Source organism: Salvia hispanica, chromosome 4 (genome assembly GCF_029641045.1).
Source record: "Salvia hispanica isolate PSC_SH4W2 chromosome 4, Shi_PSC_v1, whole genome shotgun sequence".
In the NCBI taxonomy this organism is placed as follows: Eukaryota; Viridiplantae; Streptophyta; class Magnoliopsida; order Lamiales; family Lamiaceae; genus Salvia; species Salvia hispanica.
Genome location: NC_142695.1, coordinates 8,713,644 through 8,727,227, shown reverse-complemented (window position 1 = coordinate 8,727,227; position 13,584 = coordinate 8,713,644). Strand labels below are relative to the sequence as shown.

At 35.9% G+C, this 13,584-nt stretch overlaps 3 protein-coding genes across 4 annotated transcripts; 1 reads left to right on the top strand and 2 right to left on the bottom strand.

Moving 5' to 3' along the window:
* Positions 1 to 463: 463 nt before the first annotated feature.
* LOC125194584 (peroxidase 3-like) lies at positions 464 to 1,862 on the bottom strand. Its single transcript, XM_048092843.2, has 4 exons — positions 1,650 to 1,862; positions 1,384 to 1,575; positions 1,136 to 1,301; positions 464 to 871 (listed from the first exon to the last, which is right to left on the bottom strand). Exons 1-4 carry the CDS (start codon positions 1,860 to 1,862, stop codon positions 468 to 470), a joined length of 975 nt encoding a protein of 324 aa, XP_047948800.1. The 3' UTR covers positions 464 to 467.
* Positions 1,863 to 6,940: 5,078 nt separating this feature from the next.
* Positions 6,941 to 10,838, top strand: LOC125193068 (RING/U-box superfamily protein). Of its 2 annotated transcripts, XM_048090784.2 has the most exons (9): positions 6,941 to 7,169; positions 8,015 to 8,347; positions 8,603 to 8,723; positions 8,860 to 9,154; positions 9,270 to 9,342; positions 9,600 to 9,690; positions 9,777 to 9,856; positions 10,154 to 10,302; positions 10,395 to 10,838. In XM_048090784.2, the coding sequence occupies exons 1-9, from the start codon at positions 7,083 to 7,085 to the stop codon at positions 10,423 to 10,425; spliced, it is 1,260 nt and encodes a 419-aa protein (XP_047946741.1). In that variant the 5' UTR covers positions 6,941 to 7,082; the 3' UTR covers positions 10,426 to 10,838. The 2 variants fall into 2 exon arrangements, with proteins under 2 accessions (XP_047946741.1, XP_047946742.1); XM_048090785.2 differs by lacking the exon at positions 10,154 to 10,302 and having other exon boundaries at positions 6,943 to 7,169.
* Positions 10,677 to 13,079, bottom strand: LOC125193066 (Tetratricopeptide repeat (TPR)-like superfamily protein). Its single transcript, XM_048090781.2, has one exon. The coding sequence runs from the start codon at positions 12,863 to 12,865 to the stop codon at positions 10,982 to 10,984; it is 1,884 nt and encodes a 627-aa protein (XP_047946738.1). The 5' UTR covers positions 12,866 to 13,079; the 3' UTR covers positions 10,677 to 10,981.
* Positions 13,080 to 13,584: the final 505 nt, after the last annotated feature.

Genomic DNA, 13,584 nt, shown 5'->3' with positions numbered 1-13,584 from the left:
AACGAGGATCTCTTAACTAATTTCCTTCACAAGGTACTTCACTAATGATACTACATATAATACCTTGCATTTTGTCCTCCAAATCAAGGGTTCAACATTTACAAATTATCACGGCTTCTAGAAGACCTAAATAAATGGTTTATCAAGAATACATATACCAGTAATTTAGTTAATTTTTTTGTAGCAAGCTTAAATAAATGGCTTATCAAGAATGATCAATAATTGTGCATAGTGGTATAGTGGTATAGTGGTAAATGTCTAACAACCAGGAGATAGCTTATCGAACATCACTTAATGAATACTGTATTAATCTTTGCTAACTGTATGAAGCATGCATCAATACACGAATTACTCAATATCTCATATTGATTACTACAAATATTACAAATAAATTACAAAGAAAGAAAATGTAATATGCAACTAGTATATATTTAAACAAAAGCAACAAAGTAACTTAAAAATAGAAATCAATTAACAACACTGCATTTCTTCCTAATTTCTCCTGCATTCCCAGTAAGAACGCCTAGAGCAGCCATCCTCTTCATAGATTGGCTAAACTCCGTTAAGAATTTTCCGAAAACCAACATCTCATTCGCAATCCCGTTTGCAATATTGTTAGTCAAAAGCGCGGCATCCGACTGAAAAAGCCCCTGCCCTTGTAACAGCGTCCAAAAATAACGGTTGTCAAACACCAACGAGCTTCCTGGATCCATTTCCACCGTCGTCGTGTTATCTGATAAACTCCGGCATTGCGATCGCAGAGTAGCAGCGTAAGCAGCGTCCAACGACGGATCTGCGTCCCCTTTTCCGGTGAAATTGTACAGCCTATTGCTGAACAAGTTGCAGTGTCCCATGCCAATCGTGTGTGCGCCTATTATAGTTTGAAAATACAACAATAAATCAATTTAATTTTTCGCAAATGTCCCATGAATTGATATGGCAAAATTGAAGTTTATGTGTCAAACCTTATGAAATTACCGGATATCATGGGACCATAGTAAAAAATTGAAATTTTATGATTTAATAAGAGAATTACATCATCCTTTATAATAGAAATAAATAAGTGGAATATATATTAGGTGCAATGAAATTGGTAATAATATCAATCATAGTAATGATAGTAATAAAATTTTACCTGAGAGTACAACGAGATCTTTTACCGTGAGATTTTTACTGGCAAAAGATTGCTTGAGGGTAGTGAAGTTGGAGAAGGGTGAAGGGATTTCTGCCACAGCCTCCGAATCACGTGACACGGTTCCGTCACGTCTGCCAGTTAGCACTTCCCACATCGACATATCCAACTGAGGTTGCATTAATTATCAATTCATTAAAAAAATTCTGATTCCATCACTTATTGCACTGATTTAGTAAATGCTAACTTACTTGAAATGAAACAGAATCTCGGGCCGCTAGGGCTACAATATCTGCGCACGATACTTTACCAGGGCAAGTCTGCTCGAGCTGAGTCTTGATCTCGTCGATGACTTCAAATCCCGCCAACGACCTATTTGGGACCGCATCTTTCTCTGCTGTGTTATTCATAGTCGAGTCTATCAAAATCGAGCCATCACAACCCTATAAAAAAAATAAAGAAAAACCTTATATAATCAATCATAAATTTAATTAATTCAATCTCTACAAAATCTCACCCTAACAAAGCAGTCATGGAAATGCATCCGCAGTAACTTAGCAGGCAATGCAGCATTGCTTGCTGCATTTTTCCAAGTTATGTTTCGCACGATTTGCTCGGCATGTGGACAACTCGTACGATAAAAGTTCTTCCTTAACTCCCCACAATTACATAATTCAAATGTTAGAGAGCAAAACAAGAATAAGGTGTATGAGAATTTAAAATTTTCCATTATTTGTAGTAATTTTGTATGTGGATGTCTAACGAGTTAGGCAATTTATATAGTAGTACAAAATTTGTAGGCAAGATTGTTGTATAACCAATCCTCAAGTTACAAGAAATGTTATTACAACAAATGAACCTTAAAAACCTACCCATTTCCTTATGAAGAAAGGGGTAGCGATAAAAAGGATTATACACCTAAGGTGTCTAGGAAAGATCATAAAATATGGAATTGCATACACCTAAGGGAGCCAGCCAATTTCTAGGTATCTTTCCTTATATAGTACTTATTATTTAATTATGAGTAAAGCTTATCCAATAACCGTTTTACCTCCATACCTATTAACCACCACAAAAAAATTAATGACTGTTTTTATCTTAGGGGAAATGCCCTATAAGGGCTTGTTTGAGGAAATTAAAGTTAGGACTCAATTTCTACCGACTGTTTCTTCTAGGCATCGAACCTTTTAGCTTGTACGCAATCTTGTGAAATTTAGCACTCTTATGTTAAATACTCCTAATTGGGATATTTTTCACATTATAGGAGTAGTCCTTTACACGAGTCTCTTCAATATTGTATAAATTAAGTTTTCAAGTACGTACAATATGTTTAATATTTGGGCAAATTGCATGTAAAGTCACGAACCTTTAAAATAGTTTGATTTTTTCCGTGAACTTTAAATATTGCATGAAAAGTCATTAACTTTACTAGACTGTGTAAATTTCTCATCTGACCCGACCCGATAGATTTCCAACACAAATTTATCCTACATGGTGCGCCGGAGGCATTATTTGGCAACTCCACTAATTCCGATCGTTTCTCTTCTATCTCTTCAATCTCTGACCCCAGACTTATAACAAACATACAAGCTAGACAAATGAAAACATACAAATCGAATTCCAGAAATCGAATTTAGCATACAAATCGACATAAACATACAAATCGAATTTCACAAATTGAATTCAGCATAAAAGTAGCATTAGTTCCACAATTCGAATTGAACCCAAAATTTGTCATTTGTCAAGTCACGCCTCCGACGCACCACGTAGGGTAAGTTTGTGTCGGAAATCTATCGGCTGGGTCGAATGGGAAATTTACACAATCCGGTAAAATTCATGACTATACAACATTTAAAGTTCATAGGAAAAAACAAAATAATTTTAAAGTTTATGACTATATAGGCAATTTGCACTTAATATTTTCGAGGAATTAAATAAAATGTTAACTATTGTAGTTTAATCCATTCCTACCTACTACCTCGGCCATTTTTGAGTGGTTAATGTCTACAACAAAGATTGAATGACTAACTTAGTTGCTATCACTTAATTACTAAGCAATACTGCTTGTGCTTCTGATACCAAATAACTCAGGCGATGAAAGAATTGAAATTGTCAAACGAAGAAAATTACGTTTAAACCGTTTTTCTAATTTCCCCTTATTTACGCGTTTCATAATATAAATGTGATTTTTTATTAAAAAAAATATGTTTAATAAGTTAGATCTTGTAATGGCATTCATACCTCCTGGATCAAGTTGATTTAGTCGAAATGAAATTGAATTGGTGCTTCCAAATGAGCACAATTTGTTTTCAGTACCAATATAATCTAAAAATTGCACCAAACCTAGAATTTCAATACAGAATAAAAAACAAATCCCAACTTGATAGTATTTCAAAACCAGTGAAAGAATCCAGTTTGAAAGAGTCAATTGCACCACAAATTTCTAAGCTTTACGTTTTTAAAGAACTTTTAATTTTTAAGTACGGAAATGATATGATATCATATTACTATTTATTTAAGCATCATTCTTGTTTGACGTCACTAATTTTAAATAATGAATAAAATAATAAATTTGAGTTTGCTTTTTATAAATAATAATATGTAATGTAATTAAATCAAACTAAATGTAATAAAAAAGTAATACTAAACATATTATATGAAAATGATGCTCATATAAGGTATGGAGCTTACTAAGATTGAAGAATGTTATTGTAAATTACGGCCAATACCGGTATATAATTTTCTGTAAGTATCACTAGTTAATTTGTCATATTTTGACAACTTATAAGTACCATTCTAGTCATATCGTGATTTGAATCTTAAAATTCTTATTTCGTCTTTCTACTCTTTCTTTTAGACAAATAGACAATGATAAGTTTTGTCAAAAGGAAACTAATTCCACTCGTAAAAACTGTCTCGCTTCTCTTTTCCCAGAAATCGCTAATATTGAATATTTCAAAAAATGGACGTACAGTCATATAAATTCTAAAGTGAAATATTGGTAATTCGATGGCGGACAACGTACGTATCGATATATTAGCCTCATAGTGGGCCAATGATTATTAATTTTTGGGCCAATCAATTTACTAACGAGGGCCTCTAGGCCCAAACTACTTGCAGGCAGCAAGCAGCATCTAAAGTTTTTTCTCTCTTTCTTAATCTCATGCTACTTTCCTCTTTTTCTTTTACTTCCATTCTTTTAGGAATAATAGCCAATTAAATTATAAAATTTAAATAAATTCTAATGAATCTCATAAAATTTAGAAATGAAATATTAAAATATGAATTTTCAATTTTTCTTGGTTATCTCATTCGTATACAAAACAACGTCTTTTAGAGCATCCGCAACGGTAGGTTTTTCGTCGGCCGTCCGTCGCCAGCGGCAAGGACGAGCTCGTCCGCCGCTGCGAGCTGTCCGTCCGTGCCAGCGGCACGACGCTGCTCTTAGCTAAGAGCACGTCCGTACCGCTGAGCAGCCTTACGTGGCGTGTTCTGATTGGCCAACGGCATAGCCGTTGGCATATTCAGATTTTTTTTAAAAAAAAATCGAAATTTATTTAAAAAAATGTTTTTAAATGAAAAAAATATTTTCCCACTTCCCAAAGAATTATATCCGTTTTCTACCCACGTTTAATTTATTTTTCAAATTTTTTCCCCCAAAATTCACATTTTCATCTATAAATACCTTCATTTCAACACAAAAAAAAAATCACATTTCATCTATTCTATCATCTACATTCTCTCATCTTTTAATTTGTAGGATTTTAATTATGTATTTTTTTTATTTTCTAGGATTTTAATTATGTATTTTTATTTTTTAAGATTTTAATTATGCAATTTTTAATTTTTAGGATTTTAATTATGTAATTTTTATTTTTTAATACTCCCTCTGTCCCATTAAAAATGCAACGTTTTCCTTTTTTGATTGTCCCATTAAAAATGAAACGTTTCCTAAAATGGAAACAACTCTATCTCTACTTTTTCATCTCTCTTACTTTACTCTCTCTTCATTCACTCACAAAACAACACTACATAAAATCCCGTGCCGATTTCCAAATGTTGCATTTTAAGTGGGACGGAGGGAGTATATTTTTATAATATATAAATATTTTTAGTAATTGAAGTATTTAAATTGAATAATAGAATGGTGAGACCCTTGAGCTTGTCCTTAGCTAAGAGCACGGATATGGGTGTTGTGCTCTTAGCTAAGGACAAGGAGTAAAAGTGGGTCCGGGCTCACTTTCGTGCTCTTAGCTAAGAGCACGGATGGAGATGCTCTTAGTGATGCTAGAAATGACATTAATTAATTCAAATACTTAAGTTTTTTTTTCATCTCTAATTAGAAAATGGAGTACCATTTTAAGCATCATCAAAATATAATTTGTATACGAATGAGACAATTAAGAAAAATTAGTACTTTCATTATTTAATTAATAATAGAAAAAAGGCCACTGCGGTTGAATTTATACGAGTTAAAATCCAAAACGACAATGCAAATTTCGACGAAATGAAAATGCATGTTCAATGAGATGTGTCCAAAATATAAATAATACAGTATGACATAAATAATAAAAATGATAGACAAGAAATATATTTGAGATATTGACGCAACCAATTTTCATTTCTTGCATGTGAGAGTGGGACACACTTGGCTGTGGCCCCTTATTATGCACGTATGTAGTTTCTCAAATTTTTTTGGAATTGTTTGGGATTGCGAAATCAGTGATGCATACGGAAAATGAACTACTTATAGTGTTTTTTCATATACTATATATTAGTAAGGGTATTTATCGAGTCAAGTAACTATTCTCTCACAAATTCTCAATTAATGGGACAGTTGGTCCAAAAATTTACTATGAGTTGACACAGTAGCGGATCCAGACCCCGAAAATGGTGGGGGCGAAAATTTAATATTTAAATATTTAATATTTAATATTTAATTTATTAATATTTTTAATAATTAATTAAATCATATTATATTAATATTTAATGAGCACTAGCTTCGTTAATAAAATATAAACATGAATTAGCATGCAAATATAGGCAAATTAGTAAAAGTTTAGATTTTATAAAGTATTTAAAGGTATTATTTTGATGATAAAAAATAAATATGAATAGATTTTATAAAGTATTTAAACAAATATGAATAGATTTTATAAAGTATTTAAAGGTATTATTTTGATGATAAGAAAGAAATATGAATTGATAAACTAAAAGAGTAAAAAATGGAAAAAATATGCTCTTGTTGAGGATTGATCATTAGACCTCTTAGAAAAATATCAACATACAAACCATTAGACTACTCCATTTTATATGCTATTTATTGAAAACAAAGTATATTTCTACACTCCACGGAGGGGGCGGATATGCTATTTTTGGCTCGATTCAAGGGAAAGTTTTGGCTCTCCGAACGACCGGGAAGGGGCGACCGCCCCCCCCCCCCCCCCCACCCCCAAAATCCGCCACTGAGTTGACACGTTAAAATATATTTCATCCATTTCATAGAGGAGACATTTTTTCGGTATTTCACTGTAGTTCAAAATAGGCATCTTCTATTTTGAATTTTTTTTTTTTCTTTCTAGTAAAATCCGTCTCATTTATCTGTAGTAGTAATTCATTCACTTTTTTTAACTGTCTTTTCTATTTTACTACTCCGGTATCCATTTATGTTATTGGGACATACTTAGTTATATATTATTGTTAAAATTAGTTTTTTTTGTTAAGGGTAGATTGAGTAATAAACATTTAATAGTAAGGGTGATAATATACGAAGCAATTATAGACAGACACCCTACTGACCTCATCACTCCTTGTAAGTTGTAATCATTCACTCATTCATTCTTCCTTAGAAAACACTTGATCCCACGAAATTTCCAGGAAAAATAACACTTGATTCTTGGGAGAAGTATTTGATCTTTCTCGGTGAAAGTCTGCATTTTTGTGGGTCAGTATGGAAAATTCAGGAGCAGGTAGTGAGGTGAACAGCCAATTAGCTGATCATCTTTTAACTCAGAGCCTTCCAAGATTAGAATCACAGGTTGTTCGTCTGATTAATGCGCTGTTCAGTTTTTGGTGTGTGTGTTTTTTTTCTCTGGTGATGGAGTTTGTAGCTTTGTCTTGCTAAAGAAAACAAGTGTGGCTGAAACAATAAATAATTTTTAGAGAGAAGGTTGAGTCTGCAAGAATCAATTAGAAACAAGAAAAAACAGAAGTTGCTGTATGGTGCTGAATTGGCTTCTTATCATGTTTTAGTAGTCAAAATAGTAACTTTCATTTATATGCATATGCATCTCAAGAGGCAACAAGAACAGAAACAGTAGTTACTTTTTTTGGATGTTTAAGTAATTTAGGAAATCTTCTGCTCATGTATTTCTCTTTCTTATTTGAGTGATTTGGTAATTCTAGTACCCTTGGTTTCAAATCCAATACTTGTAAAATGTAATTGTGCTAATTATTTAGTACCTTGAACCTTGTCATTGCTTTTTTCCAGTCTTCGGGTTATATATTCATTTTGTTGCACAGACAAAATGTTGGTATAGTATAACTGAACTAATGTGGAAGATGAGCTAGATATCCACCTTGGGAATAATTTGCATATTCCCAATTTTTCTCAACTCTCAATCACAGTATTTTGATGTATATTTGATGACTTACTCCATTCTAAGTTTGTATGGCTTGTGTAGTTAATATGAACGAGTCTTCCTCGATTTGGTTGCTTGCTGAAGTTCCCTTCAGCCCCTTTATTTTACATAGATGGAAAGGGTGACTGGCTGCTGTTTTTTCAATCACATTCTATGTTCCCCAAACTCTGTAGTTGTATGATAATCTATTAGCTTATGATACGAACATTTTTTTTGACAATGCAATTACCTCTGCACGTAGGCTGAATCAGTTAGTAGAAACTCTACAAATACGGCTGCTAATCCAGATCCGAGTACACAGCGTGCAGATCACCTAACTCTTCAAATACCTCCGAGACCAGGTATTTTCTCAAAAAGTCGCAGTATCAAGGGTTTCTTTCACTCGCTCAGCTTTAAGAAGAAGAAAGCTCCTTTGGAGGGTGAAAGAAGCCCTCTTCTCAGTTCAGATAAGGCACCTCTCCCCGAGAGCCCCGCCTTTTCAAATATCTCGCCTTGGCAAAAGTGTGCTTCCGTTCCAGTAACACCTGCCTCGTACTTGTCGCCTAAGACACTCAGTGAAAGACACAGATCACATGTACTTTTGCCTCTCAACTCTGTATACTTATTAAATTTTGTTGATACATCTTCTTGTATGTTCGAAAATTTGGTCGAGCCATGTGTGTCTACGAGCTAGATTTTCAGAGACTTGTATTTATGGTTCTCTTCTACTATCTATGCTGCATTAAAACTAATGAATATTTGTTATCTTACCTTACTGTTAGGTGACTGTCGCCACAGACCACTTATATACAACGAATTTGCAAATGTCTTACTCTGCAACTTATCACAGGAAACTGCAGCTAGAGTTGCTGTCTCGAGGTCACTCTCTGTGCCAGGGAGGAGGAATTACTTCATTGTGAGATCTTTATCGTTAAACTCCCGTGAAAATCAAGCTTCACATAGTAATAGCGGTATGTTATTCATTCGTCTTTTTTTCTGTTCTCCAATATAAATTGACTAGGTGTATGCAATACTAATGTCATAAACCTGATGATTTATGATGCTGCATGAGTTTTTGACCTCTTAGTGTTGCTTGTTGCAAGATAGGTCAAATAAGCCCTGCTCCTATCCACGAGGATCAAGAGATTCCCGAAGAAGAAGTGGTGTGCAGGATCTGTTTGGACACCTGTGAAGAAAGAGATACGTTCAAGCTGGCATGCCTTTGTAAAGGAGCACTCGAACTTTTACATCGAGAATGTGCAATAGAATGGTTTAGCAGGAAGGGAAACAGATACTGTGAAGTCTGTCGTAACGAAGTTGTGAATCTGCCCGTCACTTTGCTTCGAATAGCTCCACCTGCTCAAAGAGAGACCGGAGAAATGCCCATACATCAGTCAATAAGGTGATTTCTTCTGTGTTAGTTAAACTAAACAATGAACTTCACCGGATATTGATGTTTCATTCTACAGATTTCTTGAATTAGTTATTGATCAACTTCTGAATCTATATTTACTCAGTGCCTGGCAAGATTTTGTGGTGCTCGTGTTGATTACTACAATATGCTACTTCTTCTTCATCGAGCAGCTACTGGTGAGATATTAGACAATAAGATGCTAGTTTAAATGTTTGCATTTTCTGATTGCTTCAGGGGGGAGGGTGTTTACATGGGGCGATAGCTTAGATAGATTAAAACAATACTATAAAGTAATCCACCACATAGCATGATCATGTAAACCTTTAACACACAATCCTATGATTTTTTATCCAATATATCACTCACAGTGAAGTGGTAAACGTCTCCCATCGTCATATGATTTTATTCTTGAGGAATGTTTTTCCATCTGCAGACCGAGGATATGAAAAACCAAGCGCTTGTGATTTCTGCTCCATTCGCTTTCACCTTGGGTCTTACTTCGTCAATTTTTGCTGTGGTTCTTGGTTTGTGCTCGATAAAGCTCAAAATGATTTTTTTTTTTTTTTGTGTGGGAGAATATTGATCCAAACATAGTTTATTTCTTATGCAGCACTTAAAGAGCATGCATGGACTTATGCGGGGCTTGAGTTTGCTCTTGTGGCCTTGATTCTCCACGTTTTCTACAATTTGGTGAGAATTACTCAAATTTTGCCTTTTTTCTATTCTAAAAGTTTCTAACTTCTTGGGTTTTTATTACAAGCAATTGTTTCGTTTATGAATCACGAAACTTAGGATTTGTAACAGAATGGTGCTTTATGAAACTGAGTCTAAATGCCTAGGCTTATATAAAAAAGGCTAATTGGATCATAAATCACGAAGTTGCCCCGAATTAGGTTATGCACAGGTCTGTTAAATTTTGTTCTCGAATACACAGACTTGTACATTGTTTGAAATTTCTCATGATTTTGCTTTCCGACGAGATTGAAGCTGGCTTGGCAGCTAGAAAGCACGGGCATGTCGTCCCGCATTCAAATCATCTGGAAAACGAAATCAAGAAAAAATTGCAAACAATGTAAAGTATGTGTATCAGAGAAGAAGATCCAAAAGTCGTGTGCAAAAAACAAAATCAAGGCAAAGTTCGTGTATTATAAACCAATTAATCCTGTATAAAAAGTATTTTACGCCCCAGGAAAAATTAGTACTTGATGGCATGTTCTTGATCTGGCAGCTTCACTTGTCAGCAATTTACGCCATCTTGATCGCGTCGTTCTTAGGGCTTGGGACGGCTATGCTCCTCCACACTATATACATACAGATTTCCTGGTGGTGGTCTCGAGAAGCACAGCCCTCCGAGCTAGTGTGACACCAGCTGAGAGAGATGAAATCAGAGAAACACGCCGTGTATTTCCTTGTAGCCTGCATGATGTTGCAGGAACGTTGCCCTGCAGTAAAACGAAGAGGCTAACTCAGGGTTACTGCAGAAGCTCAATTGCATATTGAAACTCCGAGATTTCCGCTCTATCAAGGGGCCTACAGGGTAGTGAAAATTTGTACTGATATTAGTTTGACATGTAGTAGCAAGTGGTATTGTCATTTTTGGTGGTGATAAACAAAAAGGAGATGATATTATCTGTTATTATTTGAGTTACATATAACTCTTTTCCCTTTATAAGCATATTGTGATGTAGGAAATTAGAATGTAATGTGTGTAAAAATGAAATTCAATTAGCTGACATAACTTACTTTTCAAGTCTGCTGATTTTCTGAAAGGGTAAAGAAAGCTGAATTTCAAGAGTCTTTTTGTGGCAAGAAAGGCTATGTGATCCCATCCCAGATAGAAGGAAAAGATATGGGGAATCTCATTTCAAATCCAAGAACAGATAGCATCATATGCACATCTTCCTTGCACAAGCAAGAGTTGCTCCCAGCAACGAATGCCGCAACCTGATTCCTCACTTCGACCCAGCTGCAGCCGGGCATTTTCTTAATGCCGCGGTCAGCCATTGCCTTCCTCAAAGTCTCCGCTCGTCTCCACTGCCCGCTAGCTGAATACATATTCGACAGCACCACATAGCTCATCTCATCACCGGGCTTCACCAGCTGCAGCTGTTCTGCTATTTCCGCACCCATCTTAACACAACCCTGCGACGAGTATGACCCAAAAAGAGCCTCCAATGAGCCAACACTCACATTTTTCGACTCTGCATATTTATCTGCTATTTCTTTTGCTCTCTCCAACTGTCCGGCTCTTCCTAACATATCCACCACACAAGCCACATGCTCGATTTCAGGAGAAATGCCATAGCGCGAAGTCATTGACTCGAAAAGGAAGAGGCCATCGTTGATCAAACCCAAGTGGTTACAAGTCATCAATAAACCTATGAAGGTCACATTGTCTGGCTTCATCCCAGAAGCCACCATTTCTTCAAGAATGCCTAGAGCTTCGCTAGAATGCCCGTGCAATCCAAATGCAAATAACATCGTGTTCCAGGAGATCAAATCCTTTTCAGAAATATCTGCAAAAGCTCTGTACGAGCTGCAAATGTCCCCACATTTTCCGTACATGTTCACAAGGCCATTGCCAACGTAGGCGTGAGCATGAAAACCATATCGAATTACACAGCCATGGACCATTCTACCATGGCCTAGCGTTGCCAAGTTCGAGCAAGCATGTAGAGTAGCTCCTACCGCAATATCATCTGGCCTAATTCGATTCCTCATCATATCAATAAAATAGGTTAAAGCACACTCTCCACGCCCGTTTCTCATGTATCCAGTGATCATTGATGTCCATGAGATAAGATTCTTTTCAGGCATACGCTGAAACACAAGATGAGCTTCTTGAAGATCACCTATCTTCATATAAGCATCGATAATTGCATTCCACGAAACATCAGTACACATCCCAACAGCCTGGACTACTTCAAGAACCTCATGTTTTTCACCGAAGTTGGTATAGAAACTAAGAGCCGAATTGTTAACCTCCACTGCAGAACTCCATCCACTTTTTATGATAAATCCGTGTAGCATATGACCATAACACGGCTCACTTGTTTCAGCACAAGCATTCAAAACTGCACTCAAAGTCCACTGATCAGGCCTGAAAGATTCCTCTAACATCATCTTGAAAAAACTCAAACACCATTGTAGTTCTCCCCACTTTGCATAACCAGCAATGATAGTATTCCACGCTATGACCACTTTTAGCGGCATATCATGAAAAACACTACGCGATTCTTCAAGAAGACCGGCATTTGAATAAGCAAAGAGCAACGAGCACCACGAGACCTCATTCCTATGCCCCATCTCTGAAAACACTGCATTAGCCTCTCGAGCTCTTAGGCATTTCCCGTACATATCGATAAGTGCATTATTCACAGGCATGAACAGACTGCACCCTGAAACAACGACAAGGGCATGAAGCATTTGGCCGGATTTGTTATCTTTCAACGCGGCACACGTGCTTAGCACTGCAGTGCACGTGAAGTGATCGGGCTTGACATTGCTCGATCTCATGGAATTGAACAACGATCGAGCTTCTTGATAGAGGCCCAGATGCAAATATCCGCTCACCATTGCGTTCCATGCAATGGTATCTCTGTGGGACAATTCATCGAACAGTTTGCGAGCGCGCGATATGTTGCCTGATTTAGCTATGGCCGCAATCTTGGAAGTGACTTCAACCAAGTGTGAGCGCATTGGACCTGAATTTTTAGAGGTCAATCCATGAAAATATTTGGGGAAGTGTTGGAATTCTTGAAGTTACAGGAGTGAAACCATGTAAGTGTTCTTGGTTGATGAACTTAACTTCCTTTACTGAAAGTCTGAAACTGAATACATTTTCATCTAGATTCTCATATTTACAAACGGTATTATTCGGACATGAATTAGGCTCTATTTGTAATAATTTCCGCGTTGGAATGATAAATTTGTGATTTTAGAATTGTTGGTTTGTTTAAATTAACAATTCCAAATTTGCAATCATTTGTTTGAATCCACAATTCCAAATCTGAAATAATTTACAGCTTAAAATAGATTAATTGTGATTATAGACTAAAATCCTCGAATTGTTGATGTTTTTAAATTCACATTTCCAAATTTGCAATCATTTCCAAGTTAAAATAGATTAATTGAGAGTATAGGCTAAAATCTTACGAATTCACAATCTTTAACCAATGTTTAGATGTACTAACATAAATCTAGAGTCATGGTCTTCAAGTGTGGGTGTGAATTGGCCTATCGAATGAGTGGATAATGCCAAAGACCAAATATCAGTCATCTCCAGCTATCGACTCTGATATAGCTCATCTCCAGTTAAAAGACCCACAAAAACATTACTCTTGATACTAACAGACATCTCCATCCCGATCAATATTTAGTAGTAGTACTAAGAAAGCAATTGATATGTGCTAATCAAC

Excerpts from the sequence above, each read along its gene's own strand:
- LOC125193068 (XM_048090784.2), top strand. The coding sequence starts at position 7,083 with ATGGAAAATTCAGGAGCAGGTAGTGAGGTGAACAGCCAATTAGCTGAT. Across the intron at positions 8,348-8,602 it reads GTGAAAGACACAGATCACAT|GAAACTGCAGCTAGAGTTGC; the intron begins GTACTTTTGCCT and ends AACTTATCACAG. Across the intron at positions 9,857-10,153 it reads TCCACGTTTTCTACAATTTG|CTGGCTTGGCAGCTAGAAAG; the intron begins GTGAGAATTACT and ends ACGAGATTGAAG.
- LOC125194584 (XM_048092843.2), bottom strand. The coding sequence starts at position 1,862 with ATGGAAAATTTTAAATTCTCATACACCTTATTCTTGTTTTGCTCTCTA. Across the intron at positions 1,302-1,383 it reads GAGATTCTGTTTCATTTCAA|TTGGATATGTCGATGTGGGA; the intron begins GTAAGTTAGCAT and ends ATGCAACCTCAG. Across the intron at positions 872-1,135 it reads AGATCTCGTTGTACTCTCAG|GCGCACACACGATTGGCATG; the intron begins GTAAAATTTTAT and ends AAACTATAATAG.
- LOC125193066 (XM_048090781.2), bottom strand. The coding sequence starts at position 12,865 with ATGCGCTCACACTTGGTTGAAGTCACTTCCAAGATTGCGGCCATAGCT.